Source organism: Tenebrio molitor, chromosome 5, assembly GCF_963966145.1.
Source record: "Tenebrio molitor chromosome 5, icTenMoli1.1, whole genome shotgun sequence".
NCBI classification, from domain to species: Eukaryota; Metazoa; Arthropoda; class Insecta; order Coleoptera; family Tenebrionidae; genus Tenebrio; species Tenebrio molitor.
The window spans coordinates 9694482-9721365 of record NC_091050.1 but is presented as its reverse complement, the minus strand read 5'-3'; the positions used below and the strand labels follow the sequence as shown (position 1 = coordinate 9721365).

Below are 26884 nucleotides of genomic sequence, written 5' to 3'. Positions count from 1 at the left end.
CGAAGAAATGAAATAATGAATTAAAAATTTAATAATGCCATGTAATATGTATTGTTTTATGACAATATTTCTAGGATTAAATGGAAAACAGCGATTTTGTTTACGTAAAAACCGTGAAGTTCTTGCAAGTTTTTCCAACGTTATACTTCATAGAAATATTGCTTTTTAGTTTTTTCAGTCTACTGGAAGGCGTTTTGTTTTGGACTGGTTGATGTGCCGTTATTTCTGGAATCGAAGGGGTGATCCACACCAAACTCCCTTAAATGCCCTATTTTTTTTTGTGTTTAAATTACGCCATGATGAGGGTGTGAAAGAGCGTAGCTTTTATTTATGTAAAATTCAATCGTTTTATTACAAGAAATACGTCCAGTGCCGAGAAATTAAAAAATCTACCGATTTTTTACGAAACCTACCGAAAAGTTCCGAGTTGATCTACCGAAATGTCACTCGATGGGTCTGGCAACACTGCGCAGAACATTGAGTAAAGCTGGCCAAGCCAAGCCAAGCTGGCAAAGCAAATGAGCAAAACGGTGATCTCGTGGTGATTTTAAACCCAAGCGGTGATTTAATAAAGTTCATCTTCACTTATATGTGATTTATATCTTCATATATCATGCCGTTTCGGTGTTGTGCGCCCAACTGTAGGGGAAATTACCCTGGCGGCCCTAAAGTTAGCCTCTTTAATTTTCCAAAAGACAAAGACCTGAAGGCCCGATGGGTGCAAGCGATTAAAAGGCAAGGAGAAAATGGTAAAAGTTTTGTCCCAACTGCATCTTCAAAGGTAAGAACAAATTTTTTTGTGTAACATATCGTGAGTTAAATACACACTTACAGGTGTGTGAACTGCATTTTCATGAGCAGGACATTCTTCGGTTCACAACCATGCATGACGAAAAAACAGGAACGATTTTGAAGGCTCCCCTTAAATATCCTCGACCTGCACCTGGTATTTTTTTAGTGTTATATAAGTATTTAGTTTAAATAAAAAAATCTTTAGGTGCTGTGCCTGTTCACGTCCTCAATAGCCCATCATCATCGGCTGTGCAGAACGACCCGCCTCGAAGAGAGGCTCCCAGTACGAAAAGGGCTCGTTTAGATTCTGAAAATCTCAGCAATGCTATTGCTGCAAGCTTGGAAACACATATAAATTATGAGCAAGCGAAATCTTTCCAATGATGATGATATTGAATCCATACATATGTGGCCAATAATAACGTTCATAGCTGGTTATTGTTCATTTGCATGCAATAAAAAAATAAAATGTCAGTACTGTGAAACGTTTTTCGTTTCTAAGAAAGATGATCTTGTTTTTGAGGAAAGTAATGAAATACCAACGTCTTTCATTACTGCCAAAAATAGAGGGGGTTTACAATATCCCAGTTACGATGTAGTACGCTGCTTTTCAATAATTTATATTATTGTAACAAAATTAATATCGGGGGAATATGAAAAAGATTTTTTGGCTTTAAACCAGCATAAGAACGTAATAGCAAAGCTGGGTTTACCCATTTTGGAAAATCAGGATATTTTTCTTGGACATCAATGTTCTAAACATAATAAAACTCTAATATTTAAGCATATAGTAAGTTGTAGTGTAAATACTCTTTTAAATAATTATGTTCGAAACAAAAATGATGTTATTGTAAGAAAAAATATGCCTCAATGTAAAAGAGTCAAACCTACTTAATGTATGGACTATCTCAATAAAAATTTGTTGCAAACACCGTTCTTAACACTAGCCTAAAATACAAGTGATGCGTTCTTTTATTCTTGACCATAATTTTGCTTATGGGCCCTTTTTCGGTCAACACCTTAATTGTTATTATGTTTAATCAATATATGAAGTAATAAACTATTTTTCAAGTTTGGCGTTTGTTCGATGATTTGAACTAACCCGCTCAGTCTGCCTTGCCTATATGCGCTAAACGACATCATGACTACTCGTGATGACTCATACTTCACGTCATCAGGCCTTGATTTTCGGTGGTGTTGATCAGAGGCGTATCTACGATTACTTGTAGGGGCGCCCCATCAGAGTTTTTAAAAGTTTCAAATTATTTAGAGTAAATTCATCAAATTCTTCATATTTTCTACATGGAAAAGTTTGTTTAAGGTTAAGATATTATATTAATCATCCAACCATGATTATGTAATAAAAAAAAAGAAATAAGCTTTTAAAAAATACTGTAAACTATTTTATTTTATAGTACAAAGTGAATTTTTACAAAAGTGGTAGAAGGACACCCAAACAACGAAAACAATTCTAATCCTATCATTCATAATCATCATCATTATTTGGCAGGGCTGAGGCCTGAGCTTGTTGTGCAGCTGCTTGTAGCTGCTCCCACTGTTGTTGTTCAGCAAAAGCCTGTTCTTGCCTAGCTTTTGCAAATAATTCTTGCTGCTGTCTCAACAACTCTTCCTCTGGTATTCCCAAATTTTCTAGTCTAGTACTCTGTCTTCTGCGCTTAGCTGCAACAGCTTTACAGTCCTTCAATACAGCTTCAGCTTCTGTTTGATAATCACCAAAACCAAGTTTCTCTAAAGCTGCAACAACACACTCAAACAGTTTTGATAAAACATATTTATGTGAATGCCTCTTACCCATCAAAACATGCTCAGCATTTATTGTTTTTTTATGAAGTTGGTTACAAATTTCGTTGGCTTCTGAGCTCAATAAATGTATGAATTCTGTGCAACAGTTAAGAATCAATTCTCTTGCCTCATTTGCGATCCGAACAGAAGGGACAAGTTCCTTGATCATTTTATTTATGCTTGCTCTAGGTAAGGTTAGTTCGTCGTCTTCGGTGTTTGTTAATCCACCGGGGTTATTTTGATTGGACATTTTTCTACAATGTAAAAAATTATTTAACACTATTTATAAACAAAGAAATGTTATAACCTAAAAATGTCAGACACGTCAAGGACAACAGCTGATCACAGACGGGATTTAAGAGATTTGGGTACGTTCAAATACGATTTAGATAAGTCTATAATTAATTATGCTTATCACGTTGGTAGGCATAATAAGTGCAAATTGAGTAATTAGAAAGATTATAACACTTCAATGATTTTTGTTTTTTATAGTCAAACGTTATGATAAAAAGATTCAAAGCAATTCTCAAGCGCTAAGTTCGAAAAACAGAAAGTTCACAGAATAATTTCACAGAATAGAATCAATTGATTCTATTCTGTGATAATTTATTATGCCATATCATAAAATCATGCATCAATGCACGATTAAGCTTCGACTTCAGTGGGCAGAAACAGATTATTTTTTTACCATAAATACTTAAAATAACGTTAAGTAGGTTATTGTTCCAGCGTTTACCATAGCAAACTTATTAATCACTTAATTAAATGTTGATCAAATTCATTTTACTTAGGACCGGCTTAATTCGAATTAAATTTTAATGCGCCATATTAACCCATGAATCCGAAACTTCGATTGGTTCAATCTGATCACGTGTTCAATTAATCTCGGATTTGATTACGATGAACTTCATTTCGCTTCTGTAAACTGATCCTTAGGGCGGAATTGAAAAGGCAATCCAATCTACAATACATTTCCAAAAAAGCTGGATATTTAATTTTCAAAATCCAGAAAATGTATTGTGGGTTGCATTTTCAATTCCGTGGGGCTTATTGTCACTTGTGTATATTTTATAGCTTCATATTGAATAGCATGAATTAATAAATCTTTGAGAAACAGGACTGTGCAGTTGTACAAAACACACTACTAAACTATTATGTGCATATTTCCAAGTTTAGGCGATATACACAAGTGCTTGAATTAATTATAGGAGTACTAAATAGTTTTAAAAATATAATAACAATAATTATTGTAACAGACCTTTTCAATTTATTCATATTTGTTAGGACGACTTAACTTAACAATATTTCACTGCACTAAATCATAAAAAAAACTGATTTAAATTTTATACAGTAGGATAATATGCAACTTCCATTGCATATAAATGTTTTCCAGCAGTAGTTCTTATGTTTTTCTCTTGTTAGAATTACCACTTAAAACAAAAGCTTAATCGGTTTTCAATGTCGAGCAAACAAAAGAACAAAACATCGCTTGAGAACAAAAAGTTTGTGAAATTTTTAACACTCGTGACTGGTTCGTTCACGATGTTTTTGACCGTAAAGCAGATAACACCTGCATATTATCGCAGAATTTAAAATTTTGGACAAGCAATTGTACTTTTGTAATGAGTTGGTTAGATTGTTCTGACAAATGTTACATAATTATTTTTTTGTTTTGTTTGTATGATGGCCCATTTTTCATCTTTTTTGTATTTCTAATAAAGACGTAATGAAAAGTAGTCAAAAATATCCCACTCGAATATTTTTTGCATTTACATATGTGGTATGTAATCAAAAGGTCTTGATTCACTGATTGCAAAACTGTATATTTTATTCTGTGCAAATGAGGAGCCAAAGATAATCGAGTTTTTTAGTTTGTTTTGAATTCTTTTCGGTTCATTTTATTAAGGAAATGAAAATTAGTCATTTTTAATGTCCTTTATTTGAGAAGGTCTAATAAATCTTAGATAACTTTACAATGATATTTACAAACTGAATCTTTGGTACTTTTATATGTACACATTGCACAGTTAGTTACAAAATGATTCTATATCTAGTCTTTGGATAAGCACATCAGACATAAATACATTACACAGTAACCTAGTTGTAACATAATTTACTTAAAGAGAGACGTAAGAAATGAGTGGTCAATTTTTACATTAAATAAAAATAAATATCGACTAATGCTGCGCGGTGAAGAACACTCTCGACATATCATCTAATGCAAGAATTACAAATCAAAATCTCAGCATGTGCCACAACAAAAAGTGAAATATTTTCTACGTGTTACCACCAGAATAGTACAGATGTTTCCACAATTAGACAAACGGTGAACATACAATAGACACTTTTAACACAAGACAATTTGTGTTAGTACAAGCTCTACGAATCTTTGGTTACACTCATTTAGGCTGCATCTATCACATCCAAAAACGAACTAGATGTCACACAAATATTTACAGGAACTTATCTCGTACAATTAAATGTAAAAATAATTCTCATAATCTGCATAAGAACTGTTTCCGTTTTTAGTCGGGAGCTGCGAGCTGCTCCCGAAAACTTTTAAATCGGTGTTCTTGTTCTTGCTGATTACACAATCTTTACTCGATTTAAGCGCAGCTGTTTTCGTTTTCGTTTCCTCTTTGTTGGCCGGAACCAGCGAGTTCTGAGATTTGGAAATATGTGATAGTTGGGTGGCGGACTGGAAGAGCCTCGATTGGGGCAAGGGTGGCAAGTCAGAGACCCAAAAGAACTACAAAAACACGATTAATTAATCAGGAAGCAGAAGAATCGACGGGTATTACTTTTCTTCGCGAAAGTGGCAAATAATCCGGGTTTCTTCTGACTAGGAAGTGACATTTGTGTGAGGGTAGCCACGTCTGCTGCACCTGCAAGGGCCTATCGTCCGGATGCAACTTTCTCTGTTGTTCCTTATCTGTGTTGACTTCGTACAAAGAGAACTGCTCCACGCGTTCCTTGCTATTGTAGCAATTCAACAGAAGAGATATCAACTCGTCCACGGTCGTCCTCGCGCTTATCAGAAGGCTCTTGTATTGGGAGTTGCTGTTCAACACCGAGTCGTGGACTTTTACCAGACCACCACGTCGAGTTTGCAGCGAGAATCTGAAAAAAATCGATTCAAGCTCCGATAAATTTGCTGATTGCAAGAAATTACTTGGAATCGCCTCTTGGATGGCAACTTTGCAGAACCGCAGGTCTTGCTTCTTCGTCCAGGGCCAGATGTGTCCGCACTCCGGCTTTACGGACTGTCACCTCCATGCTCAGATAGAACAGCTTCGGGTCTCGGTGCTTCATTTTGTACTTGCCGAGGAGGGTGCCCACCACTTCTTTGCATGTCGTCTGGAAGGTGATGCTGAGGGTCTTGTATTCGATGTCGGGGCGCAGACATTTCGCATAAACTTTAATGGTCGTCTGGAAGAAAATAAAATTATGGTAACAAAAATGAAAAAAAAAAAAAGTTCCGGTACCGGGAATCGAACCCGAGCCTCCTGGGTGAGAGCCAGGTATCCTAGCCACTAGACCATACCGGAGATATTTGTCAAGTGGTCAGATAATAGACTCGAGACGTGCCAGGATAAATTTAGAATCCTTGCACCAGTTTTATTAATAAAAAGAAATGAGGTTGCTAGATACATTCAAAGTAAAAAACAACTAAAATTAAAAAATAAAGGATTCTATGTGGCCACTTTGTTTTATATAGAACTAAATTAACATGTTAAATGCACTTAAAGGATTCATAAAAAATAAATATGTTTGTTACGGGAATAAAAATACAACATATTGATTAAAGAGAAAAAAAAATGATTCCGATACCGGGAATCGAACCCGAGCCTCCTGGGTGAAAGCCAGGTATCCTAGCCACTAGACCATATCGGATGCTCGAAAGCTCCGGAGCTTGGAAGGAACAGTCGCTTTTGGTGCCAAATTAAAAATGACAAATTTATAATAAAAATATAGGAAAGCGGTAATAGGGCTTTATAAACAACAAAATTATAAAAAATCATACATATGTTAGCTGTTTCACATTATGAAAAAATTAAATAAAATATTTCCGATACCGGGAATCGAACCCGAGCCTCCTGGGTGAGAGCCAGGTATCCTAGCCACTAGACCATATCGGATCTATGGAAGCTCAGGAATAACAAAAAACAACACCATTGATTATATTTTTTTTTTAATTATAAGATATTTGTTGTGATTTCTTATTCAGTTTTTTCAGTTTCTGTCTTCAGGTAACTGATAAGACACAAACTCCTTGCATTCCTCCAAGTCACATTTTTTCATCCAGGTATTACCATATCGGATGTTTGAAAGGTAACAAAACCATAAAACAGCAAGCTATGCATCAAGCATTAACTATTTTTAGATTCTTGTTTTATTTTTAGAATATGGATTTTCTATAATTGTCATTACATACACGTTTAGAGAAAACATTACAACTGCAGCAAAAACTTCTTTTAGTTTTATTTCGGAAACAACTCTTAACAAATGTAAATAAACTTCTCGTGTTTAACCACTACTGCATTTATGTAAACTTGTAAACAGACTGAATAATATAGTACTTTCTCTAACGCCTCTTTACGTGAGCGCATAATCACTTCTCAAACTTCAAACCATGCAAAAAACCGCAACTCACGTGAATGTTGCACGCAGGGACCACATCTAAAGCAAAATTTTGATACTGGGCAACCGTGTACATTTCGAAAATCGTTGCACCGAACTCTGTGCACTGGAAGACGGTGTCTGCCTAGAGCTTGAATTAGATTAAATCGACACCTTTACCGTCGCGGTGCTAGGCGTCTTCCTGTTCGTGTCACAAAAAAAGAACACATTTTGTGTGGCTGCGCCTCTAAGTATGATAAATGACATTATGGTCCATATTTTACGTTGGGAGAGTGGCGGCATAGCAAAACAAACACCAGAGATAAATCGCCGAAATAAAAAAGTCAAAGTGGCCAGAACTAGCTGGGACGGAGGTGTTTCAATAAAAATGATAAATTCGATGAAAATTGGGCGCCGGCGACTCGTTTGATGGATGTCCTTACAAACAACCATCTCACTAATTTGTAATAATTTATAGCCGGAGCCGTGTCCGCCGACAGTATTCGTTGGTGATTTTCGGTAATTTGTCTGTTAAAAATGTCCAGGCAGGGCGCCATCTGCACGAGGGTCGAGTCCTTAAATTGGCTCCGGGATCCTTAATGGGCTTTCAGCGAGATAATTGCTAGAAAACATTTTTTCACTTTTGAGCTTTAATGTGTTAGCACCATTTCATTAACGGAACCGTCCGCCAACCTGAATTAGTTTTTCAAGAATGTACCACAATTGTTGGTGGTACCGGACTCAGATGGAGACATCACGCGAATTTCAGCGAGCATTCGTGTCACACAACAATTATTCAATGTCATTTCGAGAGCAAGGAGTTCAAGAAACCTAATGGTATTATAATTGAGACGCAAATGTCCCATTTGCGCCCATGAATGTTCCCAACAGTGCAGCAATCGATCATAACGCTAATTGAGTCCGTTACATTTAATCCCGTAGTCTAATTACAACTGTCCAGTACTAGTGGCGCAATCTAAATTGATATATTACAACTAATAATTACTGGAGTGGCGGGGAATAACAGACGGCGTCGGCACGACTACCATCGTGGTACAATAATTAAGTTGGTTTTGCATGAACCCTTGAGACGAGATGGTAATTTGATCCACCACTAGACCCGCGCGCGTTTAGTACCGAGTAAATCGGGGTTTTAGAGGGTAAATAGTACCTAGTAATGCGATACGAGCGCCGGAAATAGACGTTTGTGTGGCGAGCACGTGCACTATGGGCACACCTGACAGGCGGCAGCGGTTGTATTGTTTTAGGAGCTAAACGATCCAAACAGGATACGACAAAGTGCCCTTATAAAGGCTCTTCCGACTCTTCTACAACAACCGAGAATTAAATTTGCACTTGGAGAAGATTTCTTTTAATAAAGTTATTAAAGCAAATGCTAAACATGTGTGCGATGCTAAGCAGAGGGCTGTTCGAGGCCCCCTTCTATGCTCTCAACATTAATTTATTTACACATCTACATGTGTGTATTATATTTCATTAATGTGTATTGTCGTGTTATGCGTATGTTCCCACTCATAAAAGTCTTATTCCGGGTTTCTTCTTGCGTTATTTATTTTGGTACAAAGAGCAACAGTCTTATTTTCTCCTCACACCAAAAAAAGGATCTTAGTCATCCTCACCCACTATGAATTTCTGATGCAAATTTTCGAACAGATTCATCGAACACGGCGATTAACCTCAAAATTAATTCAATTCGTAGCGACAGAACTTCCGCAGAAAACGGTACCATCCTTCATACGAACATTTTTCAAATAGTTAGCTTTTTGCATATTTTTTTAACAATTCCTGCTCGTTCGTTTTGAACCGTGGGACTACTGGATATCGAACGAGTAACGCAACTTTCAAATAAAAACTGCTGGGACGTAATAAGATAGTGGTACCACTAGCATTGCATTTATTGTAAACTGAAGAATAGTTATTTACAGTAAGAGTGAGAAAGGGAAAGCTTTCGTTCACGCGAATTGCGTGTTCGTCCATGAAGCGGAGATGTAATTCAAGTGAACAAAAGCGGATTTGGTTTGTTTGATACCTCCTTAGAAATTGAGTCTTTTTAGATGGATCTGTTGCAATGCAAAAAAATACAAAATAAACAAAGTTCCGTAATGTCAGTAAAGTGGTTGTGTGCACGTTGTGGAATTGTGAAAATGGATGATAAAGAGTTATATCTTCCTGATGATGTCCTGAGAGAGGCAAGTGCAAGTTGCCGAAAAAGTCAAAATTACGTTATCAGAAAAAATTGGAAAAACCTACGAGTAAATGAAAACCAGTGAGTGAAAAACAGTGAGCGAAAACCGATGAGTGAAAGTGAAGTGAACGAAAGAGAAACTCACCGGTAACTATGGATACACAATTCTTTGACAAACTTTGAAACTGTCAGAGTAAAATAAGAAATAACTGAACAAGTCGTCTGAAAATGTTAAGCTTTCATCTGAAAATTTAAATTTGCTTTGTGAATTAGCACCCATTCCACTTAATGCCCAACAGATTGAAACGCCTGACGACGCCACTGAAACGGAGCCGTTATAATTAGATAAAATATTTCACTCAAGTGTCTTAGACCAAGTGTTATTACAGTCAGAAAAAATTGGACAATCGCCTCCACTGTTGACAACACACAGGAAGCCCGTGTACAAAAACATCGTAATTGTCTACCAGCAACAAGATCAAGTCCACAACAATAACAGCAAAAGCGACGATCTCGTGGCATCTTCAGCTCCATCTATTTCGAAACTGTGGCGAAGAAGAGGCGCAGACATTTTCAAAAATAAATAGTTTTACGGCTCCTCCGACGCCCGCTTTTTAATAGGGCCGTTATTCCTTATGTAGCTATAAATTTGATAATGACGTTTATTTAACGCGGCAGAGCAAATAAATAATATGGTTGTAAAGTTGCAGGACAGATGGGCGGTGTGCGTTTGAGGGTCCGCTCGCTACAAAGTTGCAGTCGATTCCGTTGAAATCAACCCTTTTATTTTTAGTGGGGCGAATTCGGCGGCTCGCTTCAATATTCAAAGAAGTGTGTTTTACGTCTGGAACGAGGTGCATTTAACACGGGATGAAAGGGAACACCGGGTCGACTCGCTCCTCCAACAAAAACACTACCTTACTGCATCCTGTCTTGCGAAGACACGGTGCAGCTGTTCGCACTCGAATGCTTTACACTCAGCTTAATCGCAGTTGATAAACATTACATAAACAGGTCATTGTAAATTCATAAATCTGGAGCGAGTAGAGGAGTGTGTAGAAGAAGAGTGTGCGATTAAGAAATTGTTTTATAATGTGACAGGTGCATGGCAAAAAAAATCGGAGATTGAGCCCAAATTGATGATGAGCAATTTGAAATGGAGATATTGAGAGTAAAAATTTGCCTTTTATTATTGTCACATGTTCAGCTTCTTACAAAAATATAACTTATCTAAAAGTTTAAGCCTGCTTGTCGGTTTAAGTGAATTAAACGCTTAAAAGCTTTGAACCGTTCACAGAAAATAAGAAAAAAATCCATTTTCGACAAGAAAAGAGTACCATTCCTCATATCAAATTTTTATTTTTTATCCAAATAAACAGAAAGCACTTTCTTAATTAACGTTCCAGGTTTTACTCGTGTTCAAGAACTCAATCAGTGTCATTTTAAAACATGGATGGTATTCATATGTCTCTCTAAAAAAAAATATGATTTATCTATTCGTAAGTCATGCCAATAGGTTTGACATTTTACCAATTAAATTTTCCACGTAAAGCAAAATAAACACTTTTCATCTTTCGTTTGGTTTCAAGTTGTTAACTGAAGTCAACAAAGTAAGGTTAGATATTCAATACACATCATATGCCCGTCTTCTTTTAATTCTTTCTTTGCCTCGTTCTAGCAATAAAAATACAAATTTGTTTCTGATTGGTGATTAAGAATCTAAAATTAGCAAATAAATTCAAAATTAGGATAAAGTTAATTGTTGCTAATGACACTAATAAAATTGGAAGTTTATTAGAATTAAGAATTCGAATTAAATGCTTTTGATTCTTTAAAAACCATCTTACCTAAAATATGAGGAACTTCTTGATTTTAGACAACGTAAAAGTGAAATTGGTGAAGTAAGAGTATGTACTTTCATTTTTCGAAATGTTTTTTGTTTTATTTTAATAACTATTTGTATATCAAGGCCGCAAAATCATTCTTTAAGTACTGAGAGAAAAATTGTCGCCGAGGCCGCTCGCGGCCGAGGCATGACAATCTCAAGGATTTCGCGGCCATTGTGACAAACATAAAATAAACTAAATAAAATGGAACTTTGATAACGACAACCGTGCTCACTCCGAGGTTCTGATTCTGAAGTTTAATGAAGATTTTTTAAATTAAATGTCACCTCCTCCCTGGTCCTACGAATAATTATTCTTTCATTTTATGGATCTGAAAGACACTATATATAAATTTGATATAACTCAACTGCGTCACGATCAACTGTCAATTAATTATCACTTATTAAATTATATTTCTACCAGTCACGAAGGAGGATTAACTTTAGTCAATAACTAATGTTTGAACCGACAACTACGATAAATAATAATTAAACTATTATTTAAAGCACTTGCGAGGTATAATTTCACATAAATATTATTTTAATTATCCACATCATGTCCGCAATTAAAAAATCCGGTAAGAAATGTCTTAGGCTTGCAAATTTCCTTTGAAAAGATTATAGATCTGCATACGCACGATATTTTAAACAAAATCCTCTCTCAGCCGATTATCTAGATTCTTTCACACTCGAAAGCCAAGCGAAAGAGTCTGCATGTCCAACGAGCCATGTGTCCTGGCGCCACTGGACCCCCATCCTCCCCCACGCTGTCCCTCCGCGATGAACAAGCTATATCCCGCTAAACGCATTTGATTACCACCACGCCAGGTACCGGAATAAATCACGATAAAACATGTAGTGGGTGGCGACGTTAACTCATACCCGAAGCCAAATTTAAGAGGACCGGCTGCGGTACCATCTGCGTACCCGTACGTCACATGTCGGGGGTCACTCGGAGCAGACATGGTACGTTGGCGTGTGCCATTTGGCGTCTCCCATTAAATCCCCGCTATTTAACCGGGAGCACATCCTGAGGGTGGAAGCTTCCCGACAAAAAATCCGTTAGGTAGACGATGACACATTTAACAGTCCCTGATTCGTAAACACTGCAAACATGCAATAAATAATGAATGGTAATTTGCTCGATACAGGCGGCCTAGTTTCACATGAAAGGGTAATTGCGTTATGGCCACCGGAAGACAACACTGGAAGCAATTGTCATAACTATTGTGATCTACGCACAATATGAAATTGCTCACCAGGCCAGGTTTATCGATCCTGTAAAAGTGTGTAGGCCGACATTAATTCCTGGTGTTACTGTACACGATGGCCACTGGCGCCGCTCTCATTGTCAATTCAACAACATTTCAGTTACACCAAATCAGAAGCAAATCAAGAGTTTTTACGCTCTCTGTGCTGCTTTGTGCAAATACAGTTGCTGCAAAACCCCAATCAGCATTTTCACAGCAGCTGGAAAAAATGTGGTATTGAATAGAACTTGTTATTCGTTCTATTTTCTGCAGGTGATTCTTTTCCATTTCTATGAAAACATCGATTTATTTTTTGCCGCCACCGATTGTACCATTCAGCAGCACACATTTTATTATTTTTTGAAGAGCCAATGTGACGTGAAATCGACGTGGGTTAACTGTATTTTTGTTGGGTTTGGAATCAGATAACCGAAATAGCCAGTCGACTATCAAAAATTTAAAATTGGGTCTAATCATGGGCAAAATAAAAATAAACGAGCGTTGATAATTTATCGGCGAGGACCGTGCCAAGTCGTGGACAATGAATGGGTGAAATCGCTCCGAAACACGGTTTTATTCAATCAGAAAGAATTAAGTTCGTGTGATTGCCCCATATTCGGGATTGGGTTCATCAGAAAAGTACCATCGAACCGATATAGGTATAAATTGAAAAAAATAGCGCACGAGTGATATGATTCAATATTATTTTGTGGCGAACAATACGCATTAAACTTTCTAATTAATGTTAATTAATCTCGCATAATTGCTGTAAGCTTATTACAAAACATGGAAAGTGTGGGTTTTTCTTACAACAATAAACAATGCTGAGTATTTCTGCGGCGAGGAACAAAACGCGCTGAAAACTTGTGTCAAATAATTTTCTGAAGAAATTGTTTCAATCGACTCGGCCCTGAAACTACCACCATGTAACAACACTAATTGCAGCACTATCTGGCTTAGTCACGGTTTTATCTATTTCCGCCAGTTTCATAAAATATTGTCGTAAGGTTGATATTTTCGTTTGAAAGCCTCTCCTTCGCCTCTGTTTATTTCAATTTTTTAATACAGTTGTCAACAGCGTTACATAATTCATTGTTTCAATATCCTGCAGTTCAAGGACGAATCCAGATACCGGAAACAAACACGAATCGGATCGGTGTGACGCTTCCGGTTGTGATGAATAACGCTATTTTTTTTTCGTGTTTAATTTATAATACGTATAAAATCTAACTGTTGTGGGTCCGAATTCCTTCCTTATCCCTTCAGCCTACGACTTAATTTAGATAGTGATAGTGGAGAAAGGAGATAAAAGAGCTATTTTAAGGTCGCCCATGCTTAAACTTTCTGGAAATAAATATGTTAAAGAGAAGCGTCCGAATAGCGGAATTACAAACAGGATTCGGAGAACATTTTCATCACAAATGAGATTAAATAAACAAATTAAAATTTAATATATCTAAATTAGTGTCGAAATTAAAATTAGATAATTTAAATGTAATCGCGGAACGTGAATAAAATCTAAGTATTACAAGGCGATTCGACGCAGACTTTCCGGATAAGGAGAGTTTTTGTAAATAATAAACATACATATATTAAATTAGAAGCAATCTTTATTAACAATTTTGCAGTTTACCAATCTCTCTACACTCATTTGATATTTTTGCGTAATGCATATTACGCAATTTGCTTCATATTCTTTCTCTTGTCTTTTACTTGTAATGTTATATGTATTTTTATGCATGTACATATTTACTTTTAACATTGTTCTTCTTGTTTTAATATTAAACCCTTTCGTGCAGTTATGTACATACATACTTCTTATTCCCCATTGTCAATTTATTATAGTTTACAAATCACAAACTATTATCTTTATTTTAGAGTTTTTTTTTAAGAGCATCAAAACTATTGAACAGCTATAGTCGGCGCGGCGACGCAAAGGAATAATAAACTGGGGTGATCTTCATTTGATTTTCGAGGATCGTTTCCTATTGGTTAAAGGGCGCGCGTTAAAAAGTATGGTGCACGCAGCCGAAATTTCCATTCATTCTTACGGTAGTGAGATTTAAATTTCCCGCACAAAACTCAAATTTGGCGAGGCAGTATAAATCCGGCTTTTCATGTCGTCGCTGCGAACTATCACGTGAACACCTCGTGACTACGACACTGGTTCGCCGCGCCAACTATAGGGACACTTAAGGGTCTCAGCCTATGAATGAAAATTGTTTGACTTTTCTTGGTGTTTTATTTCTGTCAGCGAAAATCATGTACCAGTCTTGTACTTAATTATTTTCGATAGAGAATTTTCATTTTTACGTAGTAAGAGCAAAAAATTTCTAGCCCGACGTGGATTTTTTTTAACCTTTCTATTGTTCTTGCAGTTGAATCTTAATGCCGACAGTCGAACAAAAGTTTCTCCTAATTTCTACACCGTGGTCCAGTTATCCTACTAATTTGGACTATAGATCTACTGGCGTGTACAAATAACAACTGCTAATTGTGTTTTGTAACATGTCCTGCAGATAAATTCCAAATTACGTCACACCTTGTCAAATAACAATGCGGATATTGAATTGATAGACCTGAATAACCATAAAGCAGTTTTCATTGTCACATAATCAATAAATTAAATCAGCATAAAACACTTTGCAAAACTGTCAAATGAAGAAATAGTTATTTATAAAATTGGCAATAAATTTTTTTATTTATACAACTGGCTACATCGGGACCCACATAAACTTTGTGTAAAAATATTAAAGAGAAACAAGATAAAAAGTTCAAAGTACATAATATATTCCCGCATTATTCTATCATCTGTTGGATCTAGTGAAAGTAAGCTTTGTAAAAATTTTGATATTCTTGTTAGCGCTGACCCTGACTAACTAATTCATACATAATTTTTTTAAAAAGATGAGACTCGAGATACGCAAGCCTACACATGGTTATTTATGAAGAGGCGCTAAATTACAACAATTTCTCGTAATAAACTTATTTAGGGCCGCATTGTTTTAGTGTCGATAAAGATCACATAATAGAATATTATTGTGGGTGGCAGTCGCACCACTAGTAGCGCCTCTGCCGCCAAACAATCACAACTCCACACCCACATCGCGGTGCTTGCACACGCATGACGGATGATTATCAAGGACCATCGTCGTCACACTCCGATGCTTCAAGATAGGAAACTGTGCCAGAGACATTTAAATGCATCGAAAAAGATAGCTCCGTAACAAATTTTTTTAGGCTTGGTTCAACAAAGGGTAGACACGTGTCGGTGGTAATTTAATTTTAAACCCATCCTTAGTAAAAATAAAAACGATGACGTGGGTCATTTACTTCGATTTTATGGATCACGTCATCGCGGACAACATGACGATGGTCAACTTTCTTTTTACGCAAGTCTATTGCAAGCGGTGCACAATCTCGAAGTGTCAACAGATAACTAATTTTTCTCGGCGTTGATTGCGGAAGGGCAAGGACCTGGGGCTCCCAGTCAGAGGCAATGCCGGAGCTTCAGCTAGAAGAGCTATGCGGATGTGGCATATATTAACAAACCTTGTGAGACCACTTTTTTTGAGACTTGTACATCTCCAGTTAGCTGCTGCATCCTTGTAGTAAAGCCTCACCTTGAGAATCCACAAATCCGACCGATTAGAAACAATGAGTAGCGGAAATTAATTTTTGCCAGTCGATATCTTCGCCCGAATCATCATTAATATCAATTTATCCGAAACAATACCGTAATGGTGAGCTTCCCGTCTCGTGGCCCTCTAATTCTTGCATTGTGGTAAATGCTACACCTCATTACTCTTAACCGGCACTTCCTCTTTAGTCTTCGACGCCTACGATTCATTTCAGATATTGTCCAAAAGAAATCTTTATTCTGAGAGTGGCAGAGGCGCGTCCTTGAATAGCCTTTACATTTTAATAAATCCGCCGGACAATAGTACACTGTAAATGATTTTCACACGCTGGGAGCATACTGAAGAGGCAAAAAGTGGTGGAATTTGAAACAAAAACCGGACCAGAAACAGTCCAGATGGGTCACAATGGCGTGTCAAAAGGACAATACGAGAGGAAGTCCGTCCCATTTTTCGCCTCCCCAGGACCATCATTGTTCGTTTATCAGTGTCGATGTCTGAAGAATGTTCGGATCATCTCGTCGTCCACACCAAAGAGCAACAACCCGCGTGAATGAGGAGCTTACATCTTGAATATTAAGCACTCTTGTATATGAATTTTATTAATACATGCTTTTATCACTTGGTAACACATGTTCGAGTTGTTTGAGGAATTGGGAAAGAGCGATGTTTACAACCCGGCAGCGCTCGCTGTTAATTGTCGTTCTTAGGCTACCTAAAGCGATAAAGGAGTGTCTGTTGACACTATCGGACCCGATACTCCTATCAAGCCCCGTTCTGAAAATAAAATCCAGTTCCGATGATAAACCAGATTATCTCGCCAGACGTCAAGAACTGGAGGCGACGAGACCTTATCACAAACGTCTGAATTGCATCTGAGGCGCTAAGCGACTCTCATGGCGCTAATCGTCTTGTTTGCACAAGCGATAAAACAATATCTCTTTGACGCCGAGCACCAAAACAAACCGGCAAGGTTAAGATTTATGGTCAGTGGCGACGACGACGATTTTGCAAAAACTGGAACGGAAACGGAAGGAGCATATGAGAATGGCATTCAGTTGCGGAGCGTCCAAACGAGGTTAATTAATTAAATTGTTTATTATTCGTATTGTTTGGATTCATGTTTTCAGACATAATGGTGAAAACTAGGCGACGAATTACTTTGTGGGAAGCGACCACGAAAGTGCGATAAGTAAAATTAAGGCACGAATTACTTTGTCGTGAGGAGCAAAAGAACGAAAGGGATGGTCGGTAACCAGATGCTACGCGATACCATGGGAACGTCCTATGGGAGCACTTTTTACCTTGCCTCGTCTTCGGTTTTATCACGCCGTCTTTATTGCTCCTCCTGGGTGGAGAGCGGCGACGGAGATGGACGACAACAATGAAGAACGTACTGCACGAGCGTCGGAGCGTTGAAACCCGCAATTACGCTGGGGTTGTTCAACCTTGCAGAAATCCCAAAACTGGGACGAGATTTTGAAATTTAATCGATTCCAGCCCATGAGAAAATCCAACAATGGCTTTGTATTATTTATGAGAGTTCTTACTTTCACTGATTGTTAATAATTGCAAGAACGATCACTTCTGGTGAGCAAAGACATACAACGTAGAAGGAAGCGACTTAATTAGGAGTGTCGGAAGGAAAATGTTTTTTTCCCGAGTAATTACCGCTGCTAATTAAACCTCATAGTAAAGCGTTTTTGTAAAATTCCTTCATTGCAACATTTCGCATTTTTCCTGACAAATTGGGTGTTGATTTTACTCAAAACCCCAGATAATTGTCATAATGGGGCCCACTAATGTACAGCAGTCATTCGGACTTGAGTACATATTTGCACTTGCATTCCAGCCTCTTCTTGTCGCTGATGCGTTTACATTTTGTTGCTAGGTGCTAATAACCGAGCTGTTATTGCTATTCTCTGAAACAGAAGCTTCAAATAAAGACGTGAATGCCACTTTTGCCCTCTTTGGCACCCGAGTCTGGACTCACAGAACGATTGTTGACTTAACCAATTTTCCTAATCAATCCAAATTTGTGGAAAGTTTGTTTTGGAAAAATCTTCCGCTGGTTAGTTAGAACTGTTAGCGCCGATTATTATACACAAAACCTAATACTTAATGTGAAATGTTTTGCCACGAACAGATTGAAATCTTGAATTCCGACACGTCGACACCCTTAGTAAAAAAAGAATGGAACAGACACAACATCTGGTGAAATATGAGGTATATCCCGACCGCAACGAAGCTACCAACCTACCTGACATTATTATTTTGATTTATTTCAACATTGGCTTTAAAAGATTGATTGTGTACAATATTTTGCACAAAAGCAACAGTAATTCTTTGTTTCAGGTTAAAATTAAAAATGACTGGACAGTGTGATCTATGCGTAATACAATACGTCTCCACAAAGACCTTGTAAATAAACATTTTTCTCTTGCACACACAACAGATGCGTATTTTCCGCGAGTTACGTCATTTTTAAATTTCTGCTGTTTGAAGTGTTAATCAGCAAATTTGTTCATTTTTTAAAGATAATTTTCCGTAAAAGGTTATTTGCAAAAATTGTAATCGCCAATTTGCTGTATTTGGCCAAACTAATTTTGAAAATAAACAACAAACGACGAGTCTATTCTAAAGAGGAATTTAACTGTGTAAATGTTAAATTTAAATAAATTATCATCGTTTGGACTGAATCTTTATGCTCTGAAGCAATCCGTAATTCATAAATATGTAGTTTTGCTTTGTTATGATGTAACGCATGGTATTCCACCAGGATCTGTATTGGTGCTTTTACTTTTAAAACATTTTACTAATTAACTACTGCCTCGCTAAAGATTTAAAATTGTGTTGTTATGACAAAGCTTTCTAGCATTATTTCAATACTCAGAAAGAAAAAGAAAATGACAAAATGGCGTTTCTCACCGAAAATCAGTCCTAAAAAATAATGTTTTCAAAAATTCTATTCGGAAATAAAAAAAATCAAATTCTATTTAAAAGAGCGAGTTCACAAATCTAACCAAAAGCACCCCAAATAAATCTTCAGAAATTGAAAAATTGCCAAAAAATTATTCGGGCACAAAAGTCATCAGTAGAGCTCTTGGATTTTCTCATGGGTTATGAGTCGCAACCGACTCTCTCTCGTCTATTTGTATGAGTTTGAATTTGAAAGTAGTCGACGTTTTCAGTTTTCAATCACAGATTTTTCACTGGTTTATCGCTCCGCCTTCGCGCAGATATTTCCAAGGTCACAGCCCATGAGAGAATCCACCTCTAACATGATAATTTAACATAACTTAACATGATATGACTAGCTCTCATGATGCTGCTTTAATAGTGACTTAAGACTATGAAGAACTGTTTTTCTTATTTATTTTTTTTATTATTTATTTTTTTTTTCTCTTTTCTTAATTATATCGGGTGTTCGATTTGACCTCAAAGTAGACTCTGAAGAGTCGATTGTGAACGCACCACGGATTACAGATCGCGAATCAGTTGTTTCAAGCTAATCTCACTTTTTGCGTTGTTTGTGTTTTTACTCTGCAGAGTGACGATTGGTGCGTTCACAATCGACTCTTCAACGTCCACTTTGAGGATATATTTAAGTGAACACCCGATATTTAGATAAAGTTTCAACAAATTCTCATTTCTTATTTTTTTTATGCTAAACATTTCAGGACATTTACGCTACGAGGGTGGTTAATAATTTATTATCCGGAGCATATAGAAAAAAAATTAAATTTAAAACAATTTTATTTCTCAAGATAGTCATTTCAAAAAGTCATACATTTGGTGCAACGATGCTGAAGTACTTTGATGTCTTTAGAAAAAAATATTTTAATACATAAATATTTTTTAGACAGTATAATTATGATGCATCACCGTCGTAAATTATCTGGAAAAACTTACCAATTACGCTATTATTTCAGTTTACTACTGGTTAATTGAACGTTGCTAAATGAGTTTTGTTTTTATTTTGGCTAAATCTAATTACTGGTGCTCTGCAAAATATGCAAATAAAAGCAAGAAAATGAAAATGTTCCGATATGGTTATGCTTAATCAAACTTGTACAGAGCAGAACTTTGGATATTTACGCAATAATTACATAAGCCGCATTCTGACATAACTCCAACAAAGCACAGGAACATGTTAGGATTATCATTTCGAATTTCCACTGTCCAATTACCTTTGCGAAATTCTGCCGTGTTCTCATCCTAGTTTCCCCGAGAACAAGCCGCATGAAACGTCTTTATCAGCTAATAACAGCGAGGTTACAAGTCAATTGTCCGACAAAGCAAATTAAAAAAATTCAAGTCCGCCTGACAAGGAAATAGTAGTAATATCATGTCCGCTTTAATGAAGCAGATTTGCGTAACTCGGAGATAACGACGTATTCACCCAGTTTCTAGAAATACCATCTAATTTGGTTAATTCGAGTGTACGAAACAATTTGCCGCCACCAAATTTACCAAATGTGCTTGACCGCACATGTGTCACAAACTTCTACACTATGGTAGTACTCGAGGCCTTCGTCGACCTTACAAGGCAACCTATTTCCACGGGAAAAGAACACGGCTCCCACGGAATGACGTTTTTTCAAATTCTCATCATTCTAACGATCATTGTCTAGGCAGCTAACTGTAATTTGTACACGTTCTAACGAACTTTTTTTCGACTGTTTCGATCCAGAACCGGCAAAATTGGGCATGATTTATGACGTGTCCCTCAAACTTGCCACTAGTTTCGTAACGGTGGTCTGCACCATCAGGGTTAAAGTTTCTCACGTGAGCTATTCGAATCGTTTAGTCAGTAATCACAGCCCGTAACAGTAGTTAGTAAAAGCTACGAACAACCTTGGCTCAACTGCCTTGATTGTGCATTGTGATTCGCTGAGACAGTTTCTTTCCCAGTAGTTCGTGAGATAAAGAAATTGGAAAATAATTCTACACGCACCGCGTTTATCAAGCAATTTGTCCCATTTGTAGCACTTGATGATTTATTAATTTATTTGTCTGTGGGAAATTGCGATAAGGCACTATTATCAATTACGCATCAAGAAACAAAGAAAGCGTTGATCCGTCTAATTACGCCTGGTAATTAATCCCTTCAATTAAAAAATAACGCCTGAGCGTCCCTCTTGAACCTGTGTTAGCGGTACCACCGACACAAAAGAAAGAATGTCGAGACTAATTCGAATTTAATTTACCTGCACGTTCCCAGAAGAGGAGTCGTTGAGCGAGGAGTAACTGGAGGATCGGCTTCCTAGAGGCTCGGGACTGAGGCTTCCGTAGGATGTCGTGGAGCTTAAGGACACGGTGTCAGCTCTGCTCCTGTAAGGAGAAAGCTGCACGTGTTTCATCATCTGCAACAAGAACAAGATCCGTCGATAATTGTTACAGTCCACAGTTGATTTATGTGTTTGCGAATGACTAAATAATCCGGAGGATTTACGTTTGTTTGGTCGAGTTGTAAACAAAATCGGAAAACGCGTCCAGCAGAACGACCAACAGTCAATAATTAAGCAATTTACTGAGAAAACAAATTCGGTTACTAAAGATAGAGCTGCATCTGAAAGAACAGCCGCATCGCTTATGGCAGTATAATGAGTTTTTTGTTTTCTGTGAGATCCCCTTGTTTAGTAAGTTGTTAGGTTAACGAGGAGATTTGTCTTTGTGATAACCTCGATAACCATAGATCAGACGTGTCAACATCTCGGTTTTTTCAGCGAGACTTGAAGGATTTCAAGTCGGTCGAATAAAGCATCCAAACGCGATAATACCATAATAAGTCATTTAATCCCGTACTTGGCGAAACTCTTCGAGTGAAATCCGTTAAATTACATAACTCGCCTTGTTGGCAGCTCGGGCAAGTCTTTCGATTTGAGCATCTCCCCCTGGCCGCAACTCTTGCGCAACAATTACACAATTGTGTTATGGCACCTGGTCGTGCCACAATCAATTATCGCGGGCCATATTTCTGTTACAGATTTGTTATGGAATGCCGTTGGTAATTGTCTTGGCAATTTCCTTTTTGCAACATCCTCTACGGTACCCGCGGGACAAAAAGCCCAAGAAGTGACGCAACGTGGGTAAAACAATACTAATAAAACGTCGCTCGCTCTTGTTTCACCTCCACATCCGGTCATTTTCATTCGAGCGGTCGGTCCTCCTAGCATTTTTTGAAAAGCCGCAAATAGTTGTGAAACCGCAGGATTTTGTTACACGGATCGTGCAGGATGGCTTCCACGCGTTGTAATAAGGCGCAGGAAAATTGTGTTGTCGTGCAATAAGGAGGCCAGTTTTATGGGGAAGAGATGAGAGGTGGACACCGAGAGCGCTCTTCGGGAGTAATAAACAGCGTTTAATTAAAGCGAGTTGGGGATAGCTGCGGGAAACGTCCGACGAGGCTCGTAAATGGTTGGAAATAATTAATTGGGAATTAAAGCCGGCCAGGGAGTTATATTTATTGAGACGTTTCGCACGTTTGTGGGGTTTTTGCAGCGGCGGAAAATAATCGGGAAATTGCTCGGAATAAATCGATTAAGGTAATTGCTGTAACAGTTCTTGGAGACTGTTTTGGTTTCCTTCCTCGAATTACGCAAAATGATACCTTTTCGAACTGGGTCACTAATGCAACGGAAGGCGGTGAGAATTTTTAGTTTTGCCCAAGTGGCGTCAACAGCAGGAGTAATATCGACTATCGAGTCACCACATGACAAGAAATAAACAATTCCACAATCGTTGACTGTCTTGAAGAGAACCCAATCTTTTAAGAAGAAACTCATTTTTGCTCTTCGTCACAGAGACAATGATCAGCTGTCAAGTTGTCAATATAACCTCACTTTTCGCGTTATTTGTGTTTTTACTTTGCAGACAGACGAGTGATGCGTTCACAATCGACTTTTCAACGCTAACTTTGAGGATAAAGTTAAATGAACACCGGATATGTATAGTGATAGTTATCCTTGGCAAACTATTCTGGTAAAAATAAGTCCAATGAAACGCTACTCAGAACACCCCGAGTTTTGCATCCCGGAGTTTTGTCACGGACCAATCGGGTTATTTCACGTACCTTCGACTTTTTGGTTTTTGTTTTTTGTTTGGTTTCTAAGCTGATAGAAAATAATAAGTTGATTTTTAGGCTGATAAAATCAAAAATAATAGCGAATGGTTCTCGATCCTCATCGTAACGCTTTTTCGACCATAATTCCAAAATGTTTTATTTTTTTTATGAAACAGTTAGTGTCTGTGTTCCAACATTCATTGTCGCCCCTTTGCAAAATACGCGGTAGTGACAAATAAATGGAGCGTCATGGCTGTTGTCTTCAATTCTCAACAAAAACACAATTTAAAAAGTTTTTGCTTTGGGATTTATGCCAAACTATTGTAAAAACGTTTTAGATGTGGATTGTCAAACTCAAGGTCGTTTAAAACTTATGACTGAACTGCACGTTAGTGAGAAATCTGTCATAAATTCCAAATATGTATTTTATAAGCGTGCCTTGTTACTTTTCCCGGTAGTGCCAACTTAACGACAAGTCCCCAATCCACATCTATAACGTTCCTACTATAGTGATGTTTCTCAAAGAAAAATTTTAGAATTGACATTTGCTGTTTTTCATTTTTCATCAAGGTAGGTATATCTTTAAAATTCAATTTACCGTTGTGTTGGAAAACTGTTACCATTCTTGTTTTGTAGGTACAGCACGAAGATATGTTTACCTATCATAAGCACATGTTTAAGATTACACTTTACAACAAAAACAAATAATACTCGCCGAAGCGGATACTGTATTTCAAAGAATGTGGAACAAAACTTCAGGATGGAGAAAAACTTCGACAGGAAGAAGCAAGTAGTAAATGTAGCATTATCGAACTGATTCAGCTTATCTTGAACATCAAAGAATAAAGAAATCAACTGAAACGACCGGAGCAATCGCAAGAAGGAAACTTTTCGATCAGAGATAAAAACTTTCTTGGTGCATCAGCATTTTGCTGTTTTGACACTCTTTTTATTATCATAAACGGATTACGATCGTCGATTACCAACTCAAAAAACCAAAAAGGTCTTAATTAAATCGAACGCCTCACAAGAAATTCTACAGTCATATTGACTCCGATCCCACCAGAGAGGAAATTCCAAAGCAATAGCTTTTGCATTTTAATACGCAATTAAAACTAATAGCAAATTAATTCCTATCAGCTACACTCTAATTGACAGTTTCTCTAGTCTTCGTTGCTTCTTCACCGATTTGCTAACACAATCTGTCACCACCGCATATGTGACATAAGACTCTTGGAAATCACACAAAGCTTGCAGCAGGTGTGAAATCCCATACTCGTGACAACTCTTTTCATTTCTGCGGTCCACATTATAAAACAAATTTTTCCACAACACGTGTCCCATCCTAAGGTCGAGGCTACACGCTATCACCCAATAATTTTCCATGGTTTGGTCACTCTGATTACTTCATCAATTACCACGTGATGCTATTTGTATCCGCTTGACCAATCGACTAATTGCGAGATCGTCAGTACCCAATTAAACTCAGTTTGTGGTACCTAATGACGTCTTTCAACCACCGCTATTAAGACAAGAGTGTGATGAGTGAATCGCCGTCTTCATTTTTGCGCTTCCGTTCGCCACCGGTACCAATCAAGTGGGGAATTTCACATTTCCCCCATTCTGCGTGTGTTACAACTATTGACGTTTCACATTCCACCGGAGATTCAATAGAGACCGTTTTAAATTTTTCGTTTCCTGCTTACGCACTAATTTAAATTTAATTACGTAGACGCCACCGTTAATTGGTTGGTATTAAACACTTCCTCCCGATATTGTCCCGACATTTTCCAGAGATCAGCCCAATTTACACGTCAATTAGACCGACTTTTGCCATAATGGAATTATTGTCGGTTGCTATATTTAGAGTGGCTTGTGTGGTCTCGACCCCTATCACAATCGAGCCAAGAACCCTTCCCGGGGATGTTGAAAGGAAGTAGCGTTTATTTGTAGAGTAGCAATTTGTAATAGTTTGTTTAGGGCGCGATCGTAATTTAATCGCCACCGCTTTGTTCTCCTCCGAAAATGTTCCATCTTCCCGGCCACATCTGTCTGTCAAAAGGTGTTTTCGTTTCCAAGATGTTGGAGCCGTGCTAGCGCCCATTCCGGAAATAAAACATCCGATTCAATTTCCTGTATTTTATTACTGTCGTTGCATCGTACCTAGCCACCGTTTGATGCCTTTTTTATCTACGCACATGTCAAAAAAAATGTTTGCTTAACGAGATAAACGAATCGAGACCAGGGCGGGAGAAAAATCGGTTGGAAATTGGTGTAGTACCATGTGGGTGCTCCCAGATGTTGGTTGGTAGTACCAGGTCTGCCTACACTGGAACTTATAAGAAAAAAATTCACGTACACCTGTTATGTAAACCCGTCACACAAACCGATGCCTTTGCCGTATCAGATGAATATTTATTTATATTTCTAATGAATATTAAGTAATTGTTATTGGAGATAAATTAAAAGTAATTGTGGGTGTTTCGTGGTCCAAAAATGGAGCCGTCCGAAATTTCGAGTTTCTGGGAACGCAGCCCACTACAATCTCGATCGTGTTAAGGCACCTACCACTATATTAAATATGAATGCGGCTTTAAAAAACAATGAGTACTACGCCTTCGAGATGGGTCAAAGGCTAGTGAACCGCAGTGCCGAAATCACAAAATCATCACAAATTCGCCAGTCCGTCACGTACTCGCTGGTCAGTGAAGCGCGCCGCACTTCACAACAAAACACCAAACGTGAGGTTATTTTAGGAAACCAATTAAACATGTCCGAATGGAAACATTCAATCAATTTCCACAATCCGATCTGTATTGAGATCTCGTTTGTGTGCACTTTCGAATTAGTCGACTCACGGTCTTTGCATTCCGCCGCCACTATCTGATGGCGACCGTCAAAAACATGTCAACAATTCCGCAGAGTGCGCTCTAATCGAATTCGCGGCCCCCGTAGCGTGTGCAACGCGATACCAAAACGAGGGAGGTTCTGGGCGCGGTACTTGAATGAAAGGGAGTGGCGGGTCGTTTACCCCAAATTATGATCCCGTACGCACCGAATTAATTGGTATAATGGAGAAGAGTGAAAGTGGAAGAGGTGTGCCAGGAAGGATGTGCCGGTGGAGAAATTGGCGGATCGATGTGGGCAAAGTGAGGTTCGCGTTTGACCATTCTAGTCCGGCGGCTTAATCTCCTGCATCAAGGACGTTTGCACCTCTGTAGAAGAAGTTTGAGTTATTAAGGTTTAATGAAAAATACTCGGCCATTCGAAGAATTAATTAACAAGGCAAAGGGAAGAAAAAGTGGAGTTCTACAAACATTCAGAAATAAGAAAGATACATATTCCCTAATTCCTTGATGACAGTTGATGCAATAGCTTAAGAGTTCCACAAAAAGAAGTACAAATGTGTTGAATAATAAAATAAAGGACGAACAAGGAAAATTTGGAGTTTAGTCCAGTGATCTTGGGAGAGGTCTTGGATTCTCTTATGGGCTGTGACCTTGGAATCTACTTGAGACTGATATTCGGCGCAAACATGAGTCATAGTCCATGAGAAAATCCAAGACCTCTACTACCTGACACTACAGAAACTGATAAAAATAATTGTGATGCTGGATGTTGCAC

General features: G+C 37.8%; 2 protein-coding genes, 1 long non-coding RNA gene and 3 other non-coding genes across 7 annotated transcripts in view; 1 reads left to right on the top strand and 5 right to left on the bottom strand.

The window, feature by feature from the left end:
• Nucleotides 1-476: 476 nt before the first annotated feature.
• LOC138132142 (uncharacterized) lies at nt 477-1866 on the top strand. Its single transcript, XR_011159998.1, has 3 exons — nt 477-781; nt 835-946; nt 998-1866. It is a non-coding gene; the product is annotated as an uncharacterized lncRNA (long non-coding RNA).
• A 316-nt stretch (nt 1867-2182) lies between these two features.
• Nucleotides 2183-4022, bottom strand: NC2beta (negative cofactor 2beta). Of its 2 annotated transcripts, none has more exons than XM_069049537.1 (3): nt 3854-4022; nt 2605-2849; nt 2183-2547 (listed from the first exon to the last, which is right to left on the bottom strand). In XM_069049537.1, exons 1-3 carry the CDS (start codon nt 3868-3870, stop codon nt 2273-2275), a joined length of 537 nt encoding a protein of 178 aa, XP_068905638.1. In that variant the 5' UTR covers nt 3871-4022; the 3' UTR covers nt 2183-2272. The 2 variants fall into 2 exon arrangements, with proteins under 2 accessions (XP_068905638.1, XP_068905640.1); XM_069049539.1 differs by lacking the exon at nt 3854-4022 and adding an exon at nt 2903-3049.
• A 493-nt stretch (nt 4023-4515) lies between these two features.
• Nucleotides 4516-26884, bottom strand: part of rau (RA domain-containing protein rau) — a 30944-nt gene continuing 8575 nt past the window's right edge. The window contains exons 2-5 of the mRNA XM_069049536.1: nt 21405-21560; nt 5768-6024; nt 5397-5715; nt 4516-5344 (exon numbers count right to left, since the gene is read on the bottom strand). Coding sequence (XP_068905637.1) covers nt 5072-5344; nt 5397-5715; nt 5768-6024; nt 21405-21560 — 1005 coding nt within the window. The 3' untranslated portion in view covers nt 4516-5071. The remainder of the gene's footprint in view (nt 5345-5396; nt 5716-5767; nt 6025-21404; nt 21561-26884) is intronic.
• Nucleotides 6072-6143, bottom strand: TRNAE-CUC (transfer RNA glutamic acid (anticodon CUC)). The gene has a single exon. It is a non-coding gene; the product is annotated as a tRNA-Glu (tRNA).
• TRNAE-UUC (transfer RNA glutamic acid (anticodon UUC)) lies at nt 6418-6489 on the bottom strand. The gene has a single exon. It is a non-coding gene; the product is annotated as a tRNA-Glu (tRNA).
• Nucleotides 6663-6734, bottom strand: TRNAE-CUC (transfer RNA glutamic acid (anticodon CUC)). Its single transcript has one exon. It is a non-coding gene; the product is annotated as a tRNA-Glu (tRNA).

What these genes read in the sequence shown, in the direction of transcription:
- NC2beta (XM_069049537.1), bottom strand. An exon ending in TGCTGAGCATGTTTTGATGG is followed by an intron (nt 2,548 to 2,604) that starts GTAAGAGGCATT and finishes GTGTTGTTGCAG; the next exon opens with CTTTAGAGAAACTTGGTTTT.